Below are 21,726 nucleotides of genomic sequence, written 5' to 3'. Positions count from 1 at the left end.
ACCCCTAAAAATGATCAGGATATCAAAATATCAAGCAATAAAATGAAAATCTCAATTTAGTCCAAAAGACTGCACAATGTGACAAGCAAAGAAAAAGTAAAGTAATCAAAAAAAAATGTAATTAAAAAACAGGAAGTTAGATCAAAAGATCATATTGGGTCCACATTTGCTGTATGTATTCTATTTTTTTTTTATGTTTTTATTTATACATGTCAAGAACACAGCCTTCTTGATCAGGAAATTAAACAAACCATATTCAAACATAGGAAAAAGAAGAAAATAAATTGGAGTCACACATAGGCAATCTGTTAGAAAGACCTCAAGGTAAGGGTAGCAAACCTTCAAACTGCATCCAAGAATCTTCTAAATCTGATGGTGAGCATAATAATAATCTATCCTTTAACCCACCTCCTCTCCCAAAACCACATAACAGGAATAGAAAATTTATGATTAAGGAGATTCTTGTTTTATGTACTATATTTCATTGTTTAATGCGATACTGTTTAATGCGATTCTGCCTAGAAATGTAGATAGGTTGGATATAAATGGTGGTTTTAAAGAAAATATTTGAGAGCAGGTGAGTTTTCTTGTGGCAAAAGAGTTCTTATAATCTCAGTGTTACCCAGTGCCAGAAAGGTGTTAACAGTTTAGAAAAAAAGTCAGTACCAACTAGGTGCAGAAAACGAGTTTCCACCCAATTGGTACATAAGTACTGCCATATTGGGACGACCAAAGGTCCATCAAGCCCAGCATCCTGTTTCCAAAAGTGGCCAATCCAGGTCACAAATACCTGGCAAGATCCCCAAAAAGCACTAAACATTTTATACTGCTTATCCCAGAGATTTTCCCCAAGTCCATTGTAATAATGGTCTATGGACTTTTCCTTTAGGAAGCCGTCCAAACCTTTTTTAAACTCTGCTAAGCTAACCACCTTTACCACATTCTCTGGCAACAAATTCCAGAGTTTAATTATACGTTGAGTGAAGAAAAATTTTCTCCGATTCATTTTACTTTGTAGCTTCATTGCATGCCCCTAGTCCTAGTATTTTTGGAAAGCAAACAGACACTTCATATCTACCCGTTCAACTCCACTCCTTTTATAGACCTCTATCATATCTCCTCTCAGCTGCCTTTCTCCAAGCTGAAGAGCCCTAGCCACTTTAGCCTTTCCTCATAGGGAAGTTGTCCTATCCCCTTTATCATTTTCGTCACCCTTCTCTGCACCTTTTCTAATTCCACTATATCTTTTTTGAGATGCAGTGACCAGAACTGAACACAGTAGTCGAGGTGCGTTCGCACCATTGAGCGATACAAAGGCATAACGTCCTCATTTTTGTTTTCCATTCTTTTCCTAATAGCTGACATTCTATTTGCTTTCTTAGCCACAGCAGCACACTGAGCAGAAGGTAATCAACTTTTGGAGGAGAAAGGAGAAAACATTGTCCTGCTAGTAAGTAGTATAGTCACTGGACATTAGGTATAAAAAGGTGTCTTAGAATGTAGATAATCTCAGAACTATTCCAGTAGGTGACTCTTCATTAGGGAAGCAATGAAGTCCTGAGAGTGTGAAAGAAACAGATTAAGAGCTGTAGTTATCAATGTGGGCTACTATTAAGGCGCATTATTTTAAATCACTAACATGCTATTTTAGCAATGAGACCTATGGGTCCTTTTACTAAGCTGAGGTAAGCAATAACGTGCTCAAAAAAAGGGCTTACCCTGGGGCACACTCAAGCATCTCACAGTCATTTTGTATGTGCATGCACTACCCATATTTTTGTAGTGCTGGGGGTAGGTCTGCTGCGGACAGAGTGTGGGTATATTCTGGGCTTATCAGTTAGCACAGTGTCACTGCCACTCACAAACCAATTAGCGTGTGGTTAACGTCAGCCATTACCACCTACACAATGGGTGGCAATAGAGGCACACAAGCTAATGGTCACGTGATAATGGGAAAAACTAATGCGTAGCCATTAATAATGAAAATGGAAAAATAAGCCCCGTGGTAAAAATCCACGTAAGGAAGCACTAAGGGCACCTTTTACTGCAGTTTTGCAAAAGGGCCCCCTAGTTACTAAGAACTGGAGCTAACAGTAAAAGAGCACACAAACATTCGCCCTAAGCTGGTTATCAAATTATCATACGAGTTTAGTAAATTTATTGCAGGAAGGATATCCTAAGTGAAAAGTAAATTTGTCAATGCCAGTTGGAGAAAGGCTAGAAGTGTAGTTTCCCTTCTTACACACACTCTTTTGAGAGGAAGGGCCTACATGTACACTATAATTATTGTTGGATTAAAGTGGTCCAAAATATAATGCTAGTACTCAAGAATTTAAACAGTACAATGGTGTATACATGCTCTTTAGTTGATCAAGGATCTGAAATTTTGCCTTCTATAGGTAGCAATTATTTGCTTTAAATGATCAGCATATATGTGGAAGCCCATCATGAGTTATTCAACAGGACTGTTTTGTTGAACATGTGACTGTTTTCCCATGCATGGAAGAAGCATGCAACTCGTGAATGCAATCATCTTGTTCTGCAGTATGGTAGCTGGGCATACTGAGGAAAGCAGAGACAGGGTGCAAACAGCATGCGTAACCTAGTTCACATGATACTCACTCTCATGGTAAATCAGGTTTTCCAAAGATTCCGCCCATTTCTTCACTTCTTCCTCACTAACTCTTCAAGTGATAATTCAAAAAAAAGAGAAAGACAAAAATCATTCAGTGTAGATAAAACCCTGGGCCGCTGAGAGGCAAAATTCCCCAGGCCCGACCTCCAAGGGGGCCTGGTGCTGGCAAGCTTCTTCTTGCTATCTGCTTCCAGGTCTGTCCTCCCCAGGACCTGGATGATAGCTTGATATCACGTTAATGCAGTCATCCAGGTCCTGACTCCTGGCATGGACAGGAGCAGGAGGACAGACCATGAAAGCAGGAAGCAGCCTACTGGTGCCGGGCCGTGGTCCCCTCTTGGAGGCAAACACAGAAGGGTAAAGGGTAGGCGGCAGCGGCGGTGCAAGTTTGTGGGGCAGTGCGGCTTGCGTCAGTCCGGTTCTGCCCCGGGCCCAACTATTTCTCTAGGTGGCTCTGCTAATACCTACACTTATTTTAAAAAATAACTTTATGTGGAACTATCAATGCTGTTTACTTCTTAGTAAAATAGATACAAACCAGCTGATATTCAGCCAACAGAAGGTAGGCTGGCTGGCTAAGTGCCACAATCGGCATTAAGCCTGGATATTCAATGCTGGAACGTTTCCGGTGACCAGCATTGAATATCCGGTGTTTTTTTTGGCTGGCTTAAACAAACAGCCAAGATCGCTGACCGGTTAAATTTATAGTGACCAGAGAGAGGACCACTATCTAGGCGGTCCAATTTGGCCAATAAACTTAGTCAGCAAAGCTCTGAATATTTGCAGCTAGCTGGTTATATTGCACAATAGCCACTATGCACTAACCCCTGGTTCCTATATAGTGCCCCTAGAGATCCACACTGAAGTCCAAGTGTATTCTATAAAAATGTGCATAACTTAATTGGATTAACAAGCTAATAAGTGTCGATTTTTTAGGCACTATATAGAATCTCCCCCTAAGCGCTAATATTCAGTGGAGATAACTGCTATCTTGAGCTGAATTAGTTTTTAGCCAGCTACATGCTATTTAACCAGCCAGGACCCATTCCTGGACACTTAATTAGCACTGAATATCGGCCTTAAGGTGTAAAGATTTCTAATTTATTACTTCACTTGATTCACCTGATCTCCTCTCTTCCAGCTTGTCTAAAGGACATCGCTGCCTGGCTTCATAATTATCACCTTGTGTTGAATCCCAGCAAAACCACAGCCTGTTGGCTCGCTGGTCAATCTTCACTGCCAACTGCTCTTACCCTTTTTGACCTACCAATATCCCGTCAATTCTTTTCAATATTTAGGAGTAATTCTTGACTCTAAACCTCTCCCTCTCTCAACAGATTTCCTCAGTAGTAAGATCTGTTTTTATTGGGGGAGGGAGGGGGTTGCGCTGCTACAATATCCACCCACAGTTATTTGCATGAAACCTCATTGAGTACCCTGTTCCACACATTGAAATGCCTGTGAAAATGGCATGAGAGGCAAAGTATGAATTAAAAAGACTTCAGATGCAACAAAATATGGCTGCCCATGTACTCTATTATGCAAAACTTAGGGACCATATTACCCCTCTTCACCTTCATTGTCTACCAAAAGAATTTAGAATTAAATTTAAAAATCCTCATACTCTCCTTCAAAGCTTTCCATATGGGAGTCCCTAACTACTTAGCAACTCTTACAATTCCCTATGTGCCCACCCACCTTCTTCATTCAGAGTCCATCTCACGCACGATGGGAGCCCACTAGACATAGTCCAGCTGATACTCAAAGCAATTAAGCTGGCAGGAGCCAGTCTTGCCCGCTTAAATTATTTACCACTGCCTTTTATTTTTATGTGATGCGTGACTATGTGTTCTTTATTGTTTTAACTGGAGTTCCTTTCCTCTTTGCCCCCAGGAGTGAAAGTCTTATCTTAAATGGCCTTTGTTAGGTCATTCTCCGTACCATTCCTTGGCCTTACCCTCTTGATAGCCCTATTTTGTCTGATTGATGATACTGGGGGGAGGGAGATAATGGATTTAGGGACTACTTTGTTGAAGTGCCACTCTGCTTCCCCGAGGGGTTATAAGAATACAGATCCCTTGGGGGTATGGATGGAAGAGATACACAGTATAGGTTCATGTGTAGGGCAGGAAGGGGGAAAAAAGATGGACTGGGTTTTCATAATGTTTTGCTTTTGATACCATACTGCCTTTGTTAAACTCCCACTTCACACTGACAAAAACATTTGTCATAAGGGGGGGGAGGGGTCAGACAGGGGGAGAGGGGAAAAACGGAAAATAATTTGATGACAGACTTTATTCTATTGACTTTTGTATAAGATCTGATAAGTTGGACTTTTGTATATCAAGATTTATAGTTTGTATCTGTTTTGTACAAGGTCATCAATAAAACTGTTTGAACACAACTGGAGTTCTTTTCTGTTGTATTTAGAACTGAATTGTCTGTAAACCACTTTGACCTTTTGATAGTAAAGGCAGTATATTTGTTACATTTGTATCCCACATTTTCCCACCTATTTGCAAGCTCAATGTGGCTTACGTGGTACCATAAAGGCATTCACCAAGTCCGGTAGAGAAACAAATACAAGGTGATATTGTGGTCGAATAAAGGTACGTCTGTTTCAGGTATAATGGGTATTGAGGAGAGGAAAGGTTATATAGTGTCCATTATGAGCTTTGGTATTGCTGTGCTGCAGAGTGTGGGCATTTATGTTGGGTAGGTGGGATATGCCTTTTTGAACAGGTTGGTTTTTAGTGATTTCCTGAAGTTTAGATGGTCGTAGGTTGTTTTCACAGCTTTTGGCAGTGCGTGCCATAGTTGTGTGCTTATATAGGATAAGCTGGATGCATCGGTTGCTTTGTATTTAAGTTCTTTGCAATTTGGATAGTGGAGGTTTAGGTATGTTCAAGATGATCTGGTTATGTTTCTGATTGCTAGGTCTATAAGGTCTGTCATGTATCCTGGGACTTGGCCGTAGATAATTGTATCAAATGCTACAATAAAAACAATACATGGAATGTTCAACAGCACTTAACTGGACTGTGCCACTGAATAGCCTCACAGACCGCCCAAACGTGGGCAGGCCAGGGGTGGCGCTGGGAGCAGTACTGTCGAGGAGCCAGGGGCTCTGAGCAATATGCAGTGCTGGCACCCACTTAGCTGAGCAGGGGAATTTAGGACCCAGGGCAGAGTAAATTGGCTTAAATTAGCCGGCAACAGTCCGTAGTCACTGGCTGAATATCAGCTGGGCTGTAATTTGCTTTTTTTGGCACCTGCACTATGGAACTCCTTACCATTATCTCTTGTGTGCCAAAACTCCCTAAACAAATTTTTAGATCAAAGCTCGAGACCCATTTTTTTTTTCATATTGGCCTAGCTAGAATAGGCAGCTAGTCCCTGTTCCTTTTCTGCTGGTCTCTATTAATAGTATCAACTCTAAAAAATATTACCCTAGAATGTAATTTTTAGTGTCTCTCTCTTTGTGATGATGTACTTTCCTGTTACTTTATGGAGTTCCTTTTCTTGTATAATTTTGATTTTGTTATGTGAACTGTTGTGGCTTGCACTGCAAATAAGGCAGTATATCAAAAACCTGATAACCCATAAATGATAAACAATAAGCTTTCTATAGCAATTTGAGAAACCTTAAGATCAAGAAGGGTGCACAGAAGACACAGCAAAGCAGACAAATATCTCAAGAGGACGCTCTGTGTTAAAATCCTTTTATTAACATACAAGACGACACGGGCTGTGTTTCAGCTATACTAAGCCTGCATCAGAAATCCATATCCATTCACTGGTTTTCAGTTCTATAGGGTTTTGTGGCTCTTTACTATATAGGCAACAAGCAGTACATTAAAATCTTCTGGCACTCGTCATAGCCTACTTATCAGTTCTATAGCGCTACTAGACGTAAGCAGCGCTGTACACTTGAACATGAAGAGAAAGTCCCTGCTCGACAGATTATAATCTAATTAGGACAGACAAACAGGACAAATAAGGGATAAGGGAATTACTAAGGTGGGAATGATAAAACATGGGTACTGAACAAGTGAGTAAGGGTTAGGAATTAAAAGCAGCATCAAAAAGGTGGGCTTTTTAGCCTAGATTTGAAGATGGCCAGAGATGGAGCTTGACGTACTGGCTCAGGAAGTCTATTCCAGGCATATGGTGCAGAAAGATAAAAGGAGCAGTGTAGAACGGTGCAGATAAGAGATTTACCCAGTGAATAGAGTTCCCAGGGAGGAGTGTAAGGAGAGACGAGTGGAGAGGTACTGAGAAACTGCAGCATGAATGCACATGCAAGTCAGTAAGAGGAGTTTGAACTCTATGCGGAAACGGATAGGGAACCAATGCAGTGAAATGAGGAGAGGGCTAATATGAGCATAGCGACACCGGCGGAATACAAGACCTGCAGTAGAATTTTGAACAGATTGAAGGGGAGAGAGATGGCTTAGTGGGAGACCTGTGAAGCAAATTGCAATAGTCTAAGCAAGAGGTGATAAGACTGTAGATAAGGATTCTGGTAGTGCACTCAGAAAGGAGGACAAATTTTGGTGATATTATAGAGAAAGAAATGACAGGTTTTAGCAGTGTTGAATATGTGCAGAGAAGGAGACAGAGGAGTCGAAGATGACCCCCAAGGTTACAAGCTGATGAGACAGGGAGGATGAGAGTGTTATCCACAGAGACAGAGAATGAGGGAAGACGAGATATTGGTTTAGGGGGAATACAAGAAGCTCAGTCTTGGTCATGTTTAGTTTCAGATGGTGGTGAGACATCCAGGCAGCAATGTCAGACAGGCAAGCTGATACTGGCCTGGATTCCTGCTGAAATTTCTGGTGTGGCGAGGTAGATCTGGGAGTCATCAGCATAAAGGTGATACTGAAAACCATGGGATGAGATCAGAGTACTAAGGGAAGAAGTATAGATGGAGAAAAGAGGTTCCAGGACAGATCCCTGAGGCACACCAACTGATAGTGGGGATAGAAGTGTAGGAAGATCCACCAGAGTATGCACTAAAGTATGATGGGAAAGATAAGAAAACCAGCAAAGAACAGAGCTCTGAAATCCAAGTGAGGACAGCATATCAAGGAGTAGGTGATCAACAGTGTCAAAAGCAGCAGATAGATCGAGAAGGATGAGGCTAGAATAGAGAACTTTGGATCTGGCCAGAAACAGGTCATTGGAGACTTTAGCAAGCGCTGTTTCAGTTGAATGAAGAGGGCTTTCCAATGTAACACAAAGGTTGGCAGCACACACCTTCATGTGACTTTGCTAGAATCCTTTTCTTGTAGGCTATGATGAGTGCCAGAAGATTTTAGTGTGCTGCATGTGTTGCCTATATATTAAAGTGTCACAAAAAACTCTGTGGAACTGAAAGTCAATGAATGAATATGGACTCCTTATGCAGACTGGTAGCTGATACACGGCCCGTGTCAAATCTTGGCTGTTAATAAAGGATTCCAACACAGAGAGTCATCTTGAGATATTTGTCTCCTTCACTGTGTCCTTCTTGAGCTGCAGAGATTGTTTCTTCTGTGTTCATGTCTGATCAAGAAGGGTGAATATTTCAAAAAAATCTCATAAGAGGTCATTCTAATTTTCAGACCCAAGGTTTGAACCACAGCATCTGAAGGAATGTTGCTACTGGATGTTAGAGATGCACATGGCAAACATTTTTGGTTTGTATTCACTTCAAATCATCTTTTTGGTTTTATTGTCAGACTAAAATTATTTGCCTCATGCAGGTTCATTAAAGTAAAAAAGGCAGTGGTTCTGAACCCAGTCCTCGGGGCACACCCAGCCAGTCAGGTTTTCAGGATATCCACAATGAGATAGATGTGCATACCAATGAGGCTATGTAAATTTCTCATACATATAGATTGTGGATATCTTGAAAACCTGACTAGCTGAGTGTGCCCCCCAAGGACTGGGTTGAGAACCACTACCATAAGACAAGCAGTTTTGCATTCAAATGCGCTAGCAGCCATTAGAGGCAACAGAACTACAACATATCAAGAGTGGCATCGTTTGTCAATTATTTCAAGCTTGCTAGACTGCCTTTATTGCAACACAAGCCAAGGCAGTTTACAAAATTAATATAAGGAAAGGAAAAGAATTAATATAAGGAAAGCAACAGACACAAGGTACATGTTGAAACTCCGAGACACAGTATACCAAAAATCCTCACTAATATTGGAATGACAAAAAGCTCAATGCTTTGCAAATGCTGGGTATATCATACTAGTGGAGGAAAAAGCCTCAACAGACTCATAAGTCCTTAAATGTATGGAGTACGTGCTGTCATCATGGGCTTAAAAAACCTCCACAAGTTGTTGAAATCTGTGATTTTTAAAGCTTTTAAAAAGCTTTTCCCCAGCCTGCACTGTTTTAACCCCCCCCCCCCCCCAGTTTATCTTCTAATCTCTGGTGAACCAGAGGGTTATAGGGGAAAGGAGAACAGCTCCTTGCTCCTGCCCCTAGCAGCCGGGCCTCAAAAAATTGTTGCTGCAATGTTTCACGGCAGCTTCATCGTACTACACGATTACTGTGAGCTGCCCGCTTAAATCTGGCCCATCATGCCTATAACAAGCACATTCCCTCCAAAAGGACCAAAATATTTATCACCAAACCCCATAGTTACCAATTCTGTTCTACCTACAACTAGATCAAAGCCCCAAACCATAGGAAGAACCAAGTTTAGGTTCATTCAAAGGTAGATTCTACTGTTTTATACAGAAATGCTTAACAGTTAAATGAATAAGGGATAAAAGCTGAACTTACCGTGGCGGTGAAGCTGTTTTATCTTTTTTGTCACAGGATAAGCTCTGGTCACATGGTTCAGGTTTCTGTAGCAAGAACCCAAGACGGTGTTTCATATCTTTTGCACTACAGAACAGCAGAACAAAAAAGAGGGGGGGGAAAAAAGCAATTACCTCGACCACCCGAGACTTTGAGAGAGTTTAATTTAGACAAAGTTGGTCTTCTGTATATTCTGTTGTGCAGTAAACATAGGACTAGATTCAGTAAATGGTGCCCAAATTTGGGCACTAAAAAAAATGCATGTTGAGTGCTGTTCTATAAATGGCTCCATGAGTTGGGCGCCATTTACAGAATAGTGTGTAGCACCAGGATCTGCACCCTACTTTTGGCTACGAGGATTTATACCAACTTAACCCTGGAATAATCCTTGTGTCTAGATTAGGTGACGATCCCCCAAATTCTATAATACTGTGCCAGTGGTGTAGCTATACAGGTGGGCACTGGCCCACCCATTCATGGCTTGGACCTACCCAGCAACAGAACCCCACATAACATCCCTCCTCCTCCGCAGCACCCCGGCATCTGCCCGCCTGTCGCTGAACCCGCCTCGCCCTTGCTAATGTCATTTCCTGCTTCCTGTCTGGCGAGATCCAGCCAATGGAAGCCTGTGAGACTGGGACAGGCAGCAATAGTGAATCACTGCAGGTGCCAGGGATGCCTGTAAGGTACACCGAGGGACGGGGGTTCCCAATGGGCAGACAGATACCAAGACACTGTGGGGCCGGTGCAGGCAGCAATAATGGATCACTACAGGTGTCGAGGACACCTGTAAGGTACACCAAGGAAGGACAGGGTTCAGCAATGGGCAAGCAGATGTCAAGATGCCACGGAGGAGAGATATTGATGAGGTAGTTGAAAGAAAAAAAAAAAAAGGGCGGGGTGGCATGGTTTGGAAGGGCCCGTCTAAGTCAACTCTAGGCCCATTCAAAATACTGGGTCTGGCTACGCCACTGTACTGCGCACATCTTTACAGAACATCCCTGATTCGCTCATGGTCCTCACATAGCCACACCCTCTTTTTAGTTGTCTGCTAAAATATTTACACATGCATCTTTATAAAATAGCGCCTAGCAAGATGCATGCGCAAATCCAAATTGTTGCCAACTGACACCAGTAATTCATTGTTGGCACCCAATTATTGGTGCTACTCAGCTTGTTACTCAATTAACTTGGACACATACAATAGGCTCATGTCCAAATTTATGCAGGCAATTTTGAGCACCATTTAAAGAACTGGGGGGGGGGGGGATAATTTTAAACAGAAGTCAGATATTTTCAAATTATAACTATATTCCATATTCCTATAGCTTGAAATGTCTAATTTAAATGATTCAAGTTACATTTGCTGTTCGAGTTCAGCCACTAATTTAGACATGTGTGTGGGTTCATTTGGGGGGGGGGGGGGGGGGGGGGAAGGATGAATTACTTTTTCCTCTTAATAGTGGTCATTCTTTTTTTTGTTCTTAGCCTCCAAACCACTTTGATGTACTATTAAAAGCAATATAGAAGCTTTTTTTTTTTAACCTATGTGGGCACATGAGTGTAACTGGCTCCTTATACAATACTGCCCGATGTAGAAGCAAGCACTGACACGATGGTGCATATTTTGGCGACAGGCATGTACCAGGTGGAGTTTAGGCAGTGTGCATTTACGTATGCAAATTATAAAATATGCTAATCTACTCGTGTACTTAAAAAATTAAACATGGCTATTTATATCTGCTTCAGGTGCACGTCAATGACTGCAATATAAGCACAATTTGAGGGGCATAATCGAAAGGGACGCCCAAGTTTTGCTGAGGATGTCCTCGCAAAACATTCCGATAGGAGGGACAGGGAAACCCGAATTATTGAAACAAGATAGACATCCATCTTTCGTTTCAATAATATGGTCGGGGACGTCCAAATCATGAAATTTAGGTCACCCTTAGAGATGGTCGTCCCTAGACTTGGTCGTTTGATTTTCAACGATAATGGAAACCAAGGACGCTCATCTCAGAAACGACCAAATGCAAGCCCTTTGGTCGTGGGAGGAGCCAGCATTTGTAGTGCACTGGTCCCCCCTGACATGCCAGACACCAACCCTAGGAGCACTGCAGTGGACTTCACAAATTGCTCCCAGGTACATTGCTCCCTTACCTTGTGTGCTGAGCCCCCCCAAAACCCACTACCCACAATTGTACACCACTACCATAGCCCTTACGGGTGAAAGGGGGCACCTATATGTGGGTACAGTGGGTTTCTGAGGGCTCACATTTACCACCACAAGTGTAACAGGTGGGGGGGGGGGCCTGGGTTCGCCTGCCTGACGTGCACTTCACCCACTAAAACTGCTCCACAGACCCGCATACTGCTGTGAAGGACCCGAGTATGACATTTGAGGCTGGCACAAAATATTTTTAAAGATTTTTTTTGAGAGGGGTAGGGGGTTGTTGACCACGGGGGGGATTAAGGGGAGGTGATCCCCGATTCTTTCCGGTGGTCATCTGGTCAGTTCGGGCACCATTTTGTGCCTTGGTCGTAAGAAAAACAGGACCAGGTAAAGTCATCCAAGTGCTCGTCAGGGTCGCCCTTTCCCCCCCCCCCCCCCCATTATGGGTCGAGGACATCCATGTGTTAGGCACGCCCAAGTCCCGCCTTTGCTACGCCTCCGATACACCCCCATGAACTTTGGCCGTCCCTGCGACAGAAAGCAGTTGGACATCCAAAATCGGCTTTCAATTATACCGATTTGGATGACCCTGGGAGAAGGACGCCCATCTTCCGATTTGTGTCTAAAGATGGGCATCCTCTTTCGAAAATGAGCCTGTCACTTACACTTATATTTTTATAAACACACGTAAAAGGTGCCTACTTGTCTTTATAAACAGTGACCTAAAATAGGCCCCTGTAAGTGTGCTTACGCTAGGCATCCCCTTATAAAATTACCCTGAATATCGTCAAGTGGAATCATCCCAAATCAGCCCCCCCCCCCCCCCCTTTTCACACAGATCATTTTGGCTGTACAATGACTTATTCCAAGAAACACACACAAGCAGCTGATCTGCAAAATTCAGAACAGCAGCAATAGAGAAGATCGGCGCAAAATGTCTGTATTCAAAACATTCGCCACAAGCCATATATTTATTTTATTTTAGTTACATTTGTACCCCGCACTTTCCCACTCATGGCAGGCTCAATGAGGCAGGCAATGGAGGGTTAAGTGACTTGCCCAGAGTCACAAGGAGCTGCCTGTGCTGGGAATCGAACTCAGTTCCCCACAAACTTTAAAAGCCCAACATAAGGCACTTATAAAGTCAGGCCCAGCACTAACTGCAGAAATTAGGGAAGCTAACAAACTAAGGGCTAGGTTTACTAAGCGGTTCTATGGGCGCTTTTGCATTTTTAATGCATGTAAATTTACAGACGCGTTAAAAATGCTAACACACCTTAGTGCATTATCAGAACTAAGAGAACATCCTTTAGAAAATGGAAGGACCCAACTGAAGATAACAGAAAACAGCTTAAGGAATGCCAAGTCTAATGCAAAGTGCTGATAAGGAAGGCAAAGAGACTTTGAAAAGATCACCTTGAAGGCAAAAACACATATGAACTTTTTTAGATATATTAGAAGACAGTAAAAGAATCAGTTGGACCGCTGGAAGACCAAGGGATAAAAGGGGCATTCAGGGAGGACAAGGCCATAGCAAAAAGTAAAATTAATTCTTTGCTTTGGTCTTTACTAAGGAAGATGTGGGGGAAATACCCATGCCAAAAATGGTATTTAATGGTGATGAGTCAGAAGAACTGAAACTACTCTCTAAACCTGGAAGATGAAATAGGGCAATTGACAAACTAAGAAACTAATGAGTAGCAAACCACCTGGACTGGATGGTATACATCCCAGAGTACTGACAGAACTGGAAAAATGAACTTGAGAAGCTATTAGTAATGCTTAGCTTATCTTTAAAAAGAAGTGTGGTTCCAGAAGACAAGTAACGCCAATTTTTAAAAAGGATTCCAGAGGTGGCCCGGTGGTGACTATTATAAAGAACAAAACTATTAGACATACATAAGCATGGACTAATGAGAAAGTCAACGTGGATTTAGCCAAGGGAAATCTTGCCTCAGTAGTCTTGCTACATTTCTTTGACAAGGTGATAGATGTGAGCCAGCTGATGTGTATTTGGATTTTCAGAAAACATTTGACAAAGTATCTCATGAACGATCTTGATGAAATTAAGGAAGTCATGGGATAAGCAGTACCCCATTGTGGATTAAGAACCGGTTAAGAGACAGAAAACAGAAAGTAGGGTTGAATGTTCAATATTCTGAATGGAGAAGGGTAAATTATGGGGTTCCCCAGGGATCTTTGCTGGGACCACTGCTTTTTAACACGATCTGGAAACAGGAGTGAATGAGTGAAGTGATTAAATTTGCTGATGACAAAGTTGTTAAGTCAAGAGGATTGTGAGACTGGAAGACTAGGCATTCAAATAGCAGGTGATATTTAATGTGAGCAAGTACAAAATGATACATCTATGGAAGAGGAACCCAAACTATAGCTACACGATGCAGGGTTCCACATTAGGAGTCACCAACCAGGAAAAGGATTTAGGTGTCACTGATATATTGAAACCCTCTGCTCAGCATGCAATGGGGGGTTAAGGAAGTACACAGAATATTAGGAATTAAGAAAGGAATGGATAAGAAAACAGAATATTCAGTATTAAGGTGCATTGTATGCAATTTTGGTCACTGTATCTCAAAAAAAAATGATATTGGAATTAGAAAAGGTACAGAGAAGGACGACTTCCCTATAAGGAAAGGTTAAAAAGGCTAGGGCTCTTCATCTTGGAGAAGAGACGGCTGAGGGGAGATATTATAGAGGTTTTAGGGTTTAATAAGTTCCTACAAGAAAAATCCATAAACTATTAAGACGGACTTGGGGAAAATCCACTGCTTATTTTTCTGATAAACCAGCATAAAACATGTTTCTCTTTTGGGATCATGCCAGGCACTTGTAACCTGGATTGGTCACTGTTCAGGATACTGAGCTTGATGGATCTTTGGTCTGACCCAGTACGGCAATGCTTATGTTCTTAGGATTCTGTACAGAGCACCTTCCTGGCTCACTTTATCACTGTGTTACTAAAATTAGTCCCTGTTTTGTTTTTTTTATTCACATCCAAGTGTTTGGCAGTGTTTGGTTACCAGTAGAACATTTCCTCAACAGAGTACAGAATCTCATCTTTCTGCTTTGATTATGCATTTAATTTTTTAAATCTGGAACTTACACATGTCTATTGCATGCAAGACAAAAGCAGAGAAACCTATATAGCTATTTAGATTAAAACTCTATTATTACAACTTAATGCAATTGTTGTAAACTGAAAGTGCACTGTAAGAAGAGAAGAGAACAGCTAGGAGTTGAATGGTTTCATGCAGCAAAAGCTTGCGGGAAATGTGTAATATTAGATGTCACGGAGCTAAGCATTGTATTATTGCACCATAATTAAGATTTCATGTGTCATATGCATAATCTGAAATCTAGGCTCTTTTGAAGAGGATTTTGAGAAACAGATGGGGGAGAGACAGACAAGCTGTTAATCTACAACTAGAGAGAACAAAAATACATCATTCTATTAACAGCCGCATTCCACTTTTAACTGGATGCCAATTTAGTGAGGAAAGCATTTTTGCTTAACACACTGGAAATAAACTTCCTGCTGGTGATTATACTCTATAGTTGTTTTGCATGGCATTACGCATTTTGTTCCACTAGAATTTGAGAACATCAGCAACTCAAGTCACCTTAGTAAGTCAGCCTTTATATTTATTAGTAGCTCAAATAAAGACACAATATAGCATCTCTCACAAATGACACAGTAAGGTGAGCATAAAGACACAGAAAACACAAAGTTTAGAAAAATAAAGAAGTCAGCAACAGAATCTGGCAATGAGGTGGGGTCCTTATTTCCCAGGATCCTCTTTTGATAATACTAAGCCAAACTCGGCCCTTATCCTTTGAATCTCAGGTGTCCTATGTAGTCATTAAGGGCCCCTTTTACCAAGATGCGGCAAAGGGGGGCAGCTGGTAAAAGGGAAGTCTCGCATTCCTACAGGAAATGGCCATGTGGCAATTAAAGCACTTGCTGCACAGCCATTTGGGGGGGGAGCCCTTACCGCCACCCACGTTAACCAAGCGGTAACTGCGCAGCGCACAGCACTGCCCGATTACCAACAGGTACACTCCGGCGCTACAAAAATAAATAAAAATTTTGTAGCAACTGAAATGACTGCGTGCTAAGGGTGGGAAGTACTGTTGGGCTGCTGCAGCAGCCCAGCGGTACTTCCTGTATAGTGAGCGATAAGCCCGCATGGGCTCACCCAGACCTCAATGTTTGGGGAATCCGGAACCCAAAGTGTGGGGGCACAGTTTGGCCTGCCTCCCTTGGCTGGAGGGTTTCCCCAACCCCCACCAGCAGAAGCCTTTCTCCAGTGCTGTTCTCTGTGCATTGCCTGCCCTGCTTCCCCTCACATCACATACATCTCAGTTTCACTAAAACCGAGCAGGAACATGAAGTGAGGGGCAGCAGGGCAGAAAATGCACAGAGAACAGCACTGGAACAAAGCCTCAACTGGCAGTCAAACCAGAGGCCCTAGATCCAATTTGGGGGGGGGGGGGGGGGGACCCAGGCCCTCAAGGCCCCCCTCCATAGCTACGCCACTGGGGCTTACTGCCACTTCGTAAAAGGAGCCCTAAATATTTTAAGGTACTTTGGAAGTTGAAGTGAATCGGGCCCTTTTTTTCAATAGATATTTTAAGGTTACTTTTCCAGTCTTGGCCCAATTTGATTATTATAGTTCTATCTACGCTGGTTGCAAAGTGTATGTGTTTTAAGGAAGCTTCAAACTGACCAGAATTCTGTGACCAGGTTAGTCCTGCATGTGCAACGCTTTGGAAGGGCTACTCCTCTGCTGATTCAATCGCATTGGCTTCCTATTAAGCCCAGGGTTCTTTTTAAGCTCTGTGCTCTCATTATTTTGGGCTTTTTATAACAGCACTAACCCTGATTACATGTTGCCTATGGTGCGCGAAGCTACCTGCATCTTCCATTTTCCTACCTGTAAGAAAGTAATCTGTAAGTCAATTTATTCTGCTACTTTTTCTTACCATGGTACTAAGTGGTGGAATTCCTTGCCAAAATACATTAGATCCCAGCATGATTAGTTTTTTGCAAGTTCTTGAAATCTTTAATTTTTAAAAACATTTCTGTTAATTGATGCCTAGTTTTTTCTCCCCTCTCCCCATTGCATATGTATTTATGTTTCTTTCCTTTGTTGATGTGTGGGATTGTTTTTATTTCGTATTTTCTACTGTCTTCTTGTAGCTCGTTAGCCACATTAAACTCAATTTGTGCAGGAAAATGTGGGATACAAATGTCAAATAAAATAACCTAAAAAAGTACTTTTATACCACAATAACCTTGCCGGTTCCATGTGCTTTACAGATAAACAGAGTACAGGCATACCTGGGAAGTTACAATCAGAATCAACCAAAGAAGATTATAACCAACTAGAAAACATGTCATACATGCAAATGCTCAATACAAGAACTTCTCAAATGACCACATTTTTAATAATTTCCTGAATCAAGAAAGACTATCAAGGGATCTAAGAATTACAGAAAGATCATTCCAAAATTTGACTCCTGCAAAAAAAGAGAACAAAGACTGAAATATCCTTTTATATCTACCAGATTTAAAAGATGGAAGGTGTAAAACCAAAGTATTCCGAAGTTGCATAGTATTTTCTTGACAAGGAAAGGTTAACAGTGACGTCATGTACTCTGAGGCAAGACTACATAGAAGGGCATAATCGAAGGGGACGCCCAAGTTTTGCTGAGGACGTCCTCGCAAAACATCCCGGTGGAGGGGCGGGGAAACCCGTATTATCGAAACAAGATGGACGTCCATCTTTCGTTTCAATAATACGGTCAGGGACGCCCAAATCTTGAAATTTAGGTCATCCTTAGAGATGGTCTTCCATAGACTTGGTCATTTGATTTACACGGCTACCACACTTCTCTACGGCGATAATGGAAACTAAGGATACCCATCTCAGAAACGACCAAATTCAAGCCCTTTGGTTGTGGGAGGAACCAGCATTCGTAGTGCACTGGTCCCCCTGAAATGCCAGGACACCAACCAGGCACCCTAGAGGGCACTGCAGTGGACTTCACAAATTGCTCCCAGGTACATAGCTCCCTTACCTTGTGTGCTGAGCCCCCCAAAACCCACTACTGTACACCATTTATTTATAGAATTTGGCCTTAAGGGCTCATGGGGCCCCCCTTTTACAAAGGCACTGTAGGGCTATCACATGGGTAGTGTATGCCAAATCGGCCCTACCGCTGGGGTAGCGCAGGAGCCCAACTGTAGTTCTGAAGTTGGCATGTGCACTTTCCTGCAGTAGAAAATAATTTTCTGTCTCCTACCATGGGAGGCGTTCCCGTCAATAACTGGCAGCACAACCGCATTGCTGCATGCTGCCAGATTACTGCAGGGTTAGCAAGTGAGCCCTTACTGCCTTCTAAACAGGTGGCAGTAAGGGCTCAGTAAGTAAATAGCCATAGACTAATTTTAATATTAGCACACGATCATTTACTGCCCCCCCCCCCCATTTTAAAAAGGCCTTTTCCTACCGTAGTTAAAAAAAAGTGGTCCAACGCATACCAATTTCATGCGCCAAAACTAGCACAGGTCCCTTGTTACCACAGCTTAGAAAAAAGGTTCCTATGTATTTTTTTGTTACATTTGTACCCCGCACTTTTCCACTCATGGCAGGCTCAATGCGGCTTACATATTATATACAGGTACTTAGTTGTACCTGGGGCAATGGAGAGTTAAGTGACTTGCCCAGAGTCACAAGCAGCTGCCTGTGCCTGAAGTGGGAATCGAACACAGTTCCTCAGTTCCCCAGGACCAGAGTCCACCACCCTAACCACTAGGCCACTCCTAGATAGGGAAAGGGTCCCTATCTGCCTTATTTTCGAAAGTGATGGGCGCCCAGATTTCGACCCAAATCGGGAGATGGGCACCCAAATCGGTATAATCGAAAGCTGATTTTGGGAGTCTTCAACTGCAATCTGTCGCGGAAAAAGACAAAGCTGGCGGGGGGGGGGGGTGTCGGAGGCGGGACTGGGGTGTGGTTATCGGCCGAGGAGAGATGGGCGCCCTCGGCCGATAATCGAAAAAAGGCGTTTTTACCGTGAATTTGGGTCTTTTTTTTTTACGAACAAGTACCCTAAATGACCACCGGAGGGAATCGGGGATGATCACCCCTGACGCCCCCAGTGGTCACTAACCCCCTCCCACCATAAAATAAGGTAAGAACTTTTTTTTTTTTCCAGCCTGTATGCCACCCTCAAATTCCATACCCAGCTCCATCACAGCAGTATGCAGGTCCCTGGAGCAGTTAGTGGCTGCAGTGCACATCTACAAAAAAACAGCTTTTTTTTTAATGGGACGGGAAAAGGGTCTGCGGTAAAAATGAAACCAGTGCGCCCAAAACTAGCCTGAGCCTTTAATGCCACCCATTGATCTAGTGGTAAGGCTCATGCACTAAATGCACGATGACTGGTCGGCACGCACCAAGTGCCGATTACCGCCAGAACCGGTGCGTGTAGGAGGAAACAAATAAATAGTTCAGCCGCGCATTATGGGCACACAACAAATCTGAAATTACTACCAGGAGGGCGCGCTAGCCTAGCGGTAGTCTCATTTGGGCACACGCTGCACGCGCATAGAGGCTACCGCAGCTTAGTAAAAGGGCCCCTAAGTTACATGAGACGTCACTATGTATTAGAAAAAGGTCCCTTTAATTACTAAATCAAACTCATTTTTTAAATATTCCAGAGTTTGAAAATATCTTTCATACTAACTATTTTCATTATCTCTTAATATTCATATAGATTAATCACCCAAACGACTTCATAATTTAATTAAAGGGGAGATTTCTCCCAGGAACACATGAGTGCAGCACATGTCTACCTATGCCCAATCTTTCCTGCATGCCTAATTATATGGAAGTTTAAGACCACACAATTTTATCAAAGCCCTTTTCTGTGGAACAATCTTTATAAAATTACCCTCATATGATTAAATTATTTTAGGTACTGAACTACAATAAAAGCTTCCATATATAGGGAACCGATGCAATAAACCTGTTGATTGCCTCTTTAATAAAGCACCTTGACAAGTTTAAAATAAGCACAACCCTACAACTTTGCAAACGTGTGTGTGCGTGTGGGGGGGTTTCAGCAAGTCTTCTCTTGAAGATGGGTCCCTGGATATTTCCACTATTAGTCTGGTACAGTCCTGGTGTTGTGTGTAATGATGTTTTATGATTTTGTATTTATTCAGTAATTATGTGTTTTTTTGGACACAACCTAGTGTGCTTATATCAAACACTGTAACCAGCACAATTCAAGCAGGACTGCTTAAAGTGTTTGTAGACTGTAAAGTCCTTTGGATAGAATGGCGCACTTCCACAAAATTTCCACATGTTTGGGAACGTTTTCTGACTCTCTCATTTCCTTCACATGCATTTCAATGAGAAAACACACCTCAGCCCTCCCCCCACAAACTAGGAAACAGGGAAGATCTCTTTCCTAACAGTGACGGTGACTAATCACTGCGCAAAGGAAGGTATGTATTTAATTGTAATTAGGAAAAGTGCATACCTTATATCTGCATATAGGAAACTGTTACAGAAATTCCCTCAGTATCTCTGTGGGAGCTTTACTCCATGTTTCACCTATAGACAAGCTGCCCTTACCTATAAGCCAGAACTATATTTGTCGGAAAATCAACATTTAACTGTCTCAAAGAACTGCACTCCGCTACAGTGCAGGTAATATCTGGCGATGTTAGATACAGCGCAGTACTTCAGTGTATAAAATCAGCAGCACAGACAGAAAACACAATCCGTAAGAACTCCACAATTAGGTGGACTAAAATCTCGTACCAGCAGAGCACAATTTAATGGGAGCCAGAATATGCCACATAATACGATGTAACTGAACCAGAAGGTCCTCTTTCTTCCACTAGCATCATGGACTTCAAACTATGCTGTAATAGCGTGACATAATTAGATTAGCACAGGGCGGTGCTCTAAGTAATCTCAGTAGACTCACCTTTTCAGGCATGTGGCTGGTAACGCAGCCACTCCCGCAAGTCCTTTGCACATTCTGACTGCTGAACGGATCCCAGATACAGGGAAGAAATACGTTTAAAAAGGTTTTGCGTTGATGAACTTAGCTCTTGCTCTGCTTTGGTGGTTGGGGATGTTACCCAAAACCTCTTCTTGCTGTCAGCTGTGCAGTACTTTTTCCTCTGCGTCTTCATTCTTGAAGCCTATTTTATAGCCTAAAGCAGCCGGATCAGGATCCTCCAGCCAATCAAATCTCAGCCACGCAAAAAGGGAAGAGACGCTGACACTTGATGAAAATTCACGGCTGAAAACAAATCAAGGTTCTGAGAAATTATCGGCTTCAGAGGGAAACAGAGTCAGTCAGGATTTCGTTAGATGGAATTGTTCTCTGAATACATCATAAACATGAAAAAGTGAAGGCACTATGATCATTGTGTGGGATTTGAGACAGGAATAATGGGAAAACAAGGCATGTTACAACCTGGCACAACATCACAGCTTCAAACGCCTGTAGTATTTTAAGCAACAGTATACACTACTTTAATGATGCCAAGTTACCCAGTTCCAGGCTGGAGACGTTTTGGCTAATCCTGGTTTTGAATTTATATGTCAAAGTAGTGTGAGATTTGAGGTGTCTGATCTGGCCTTTGAAATCAGTGCTGTGAGTCCCATAATGCATCAGGATGGGGTGACCAGAAATCCAGGATTGTCCCAAATTCTCCAGCCTGGAACTGACTAACTTGGCATCTCTGCTACTTCTGCTAAAGGTCTACTGAAAAATAGTATTGCTGTTCTGCAGGAACAAGTTTTGTACAGCACCTTCAGAACTAGCTGGATGTGTTTTTCTGAGCAGCACCAACAATTCACAAAGTTTAGTATATGTGAAATTATTTGTGGTGATCTAACTGGTGACATAGTAGATCAGTGTTCTTCATCATAAAGCCCAAGGGTCCATGGTAGCCCCTACTGACCCTCAGTGTGGCCTCCTGCTGCTTCCCCAGTACACACTCTCCCCAATCTTATCCTGAGACTTGCTGCTGGCATTACATATATAACAGTTGTTCTGTTTT

The 21,726-nt window shown here is 42.4% G+C and overlaps 1 protein-coding gene across 1 annotated transcript in view; it reads right to left on the bottom strand.

The window, feature by feature from the left end:
* The window catches only part of RGS4 (regulator of G protein signaling 4), a 31,033-nt gene extending 10,176 nt beyond the window's left edge, over positions 1 to 20,857 (bottom strand). Inside the window, exons 1-3 of the mRNA XM_030207510.1 lie at positions 20,640 to 20,857; positions 9,422 to 9,526; positions 2,623 to 2,684 (exon numbers count right to left, since the gene is read on the bottom strand). Coding sequence (XP_030063370.1) covers positions 2,623 to 2,684; positions 9,422 to 9,526; positions 20,640 to 20,692 — 220 coding nt within the window. The 5' untranslated portion in view covers positions 20,693 to 20,857. The remainder of the gene's footprint in view (positions 1 to 2,622; positions 2,685 to 9,421; positions 9,527 to 20,639) is intronic.
* Positions 20,858 to 21,726: the final 869 nt, after the last annotated feature.

The sequence above is a fragment of the Microcaecilia unicolor genome, chromosome 6, assembly GCF_901765095.1.
Source record: "Microcaecilia unicolor chromosome 6, aMicUni1.1, whole genome shotgun sequence".
NCBI lineage: Eukaryota > Metazoa > Chordata > Amphibia > Gymnophiona > Siphonopidae > Microcaecilia > Microcaecilia unicolor.
Note: the sequence above shows the minus strand (reverse complement) of the source record. Positions and strands in the feature narration are given on the sequence as shown.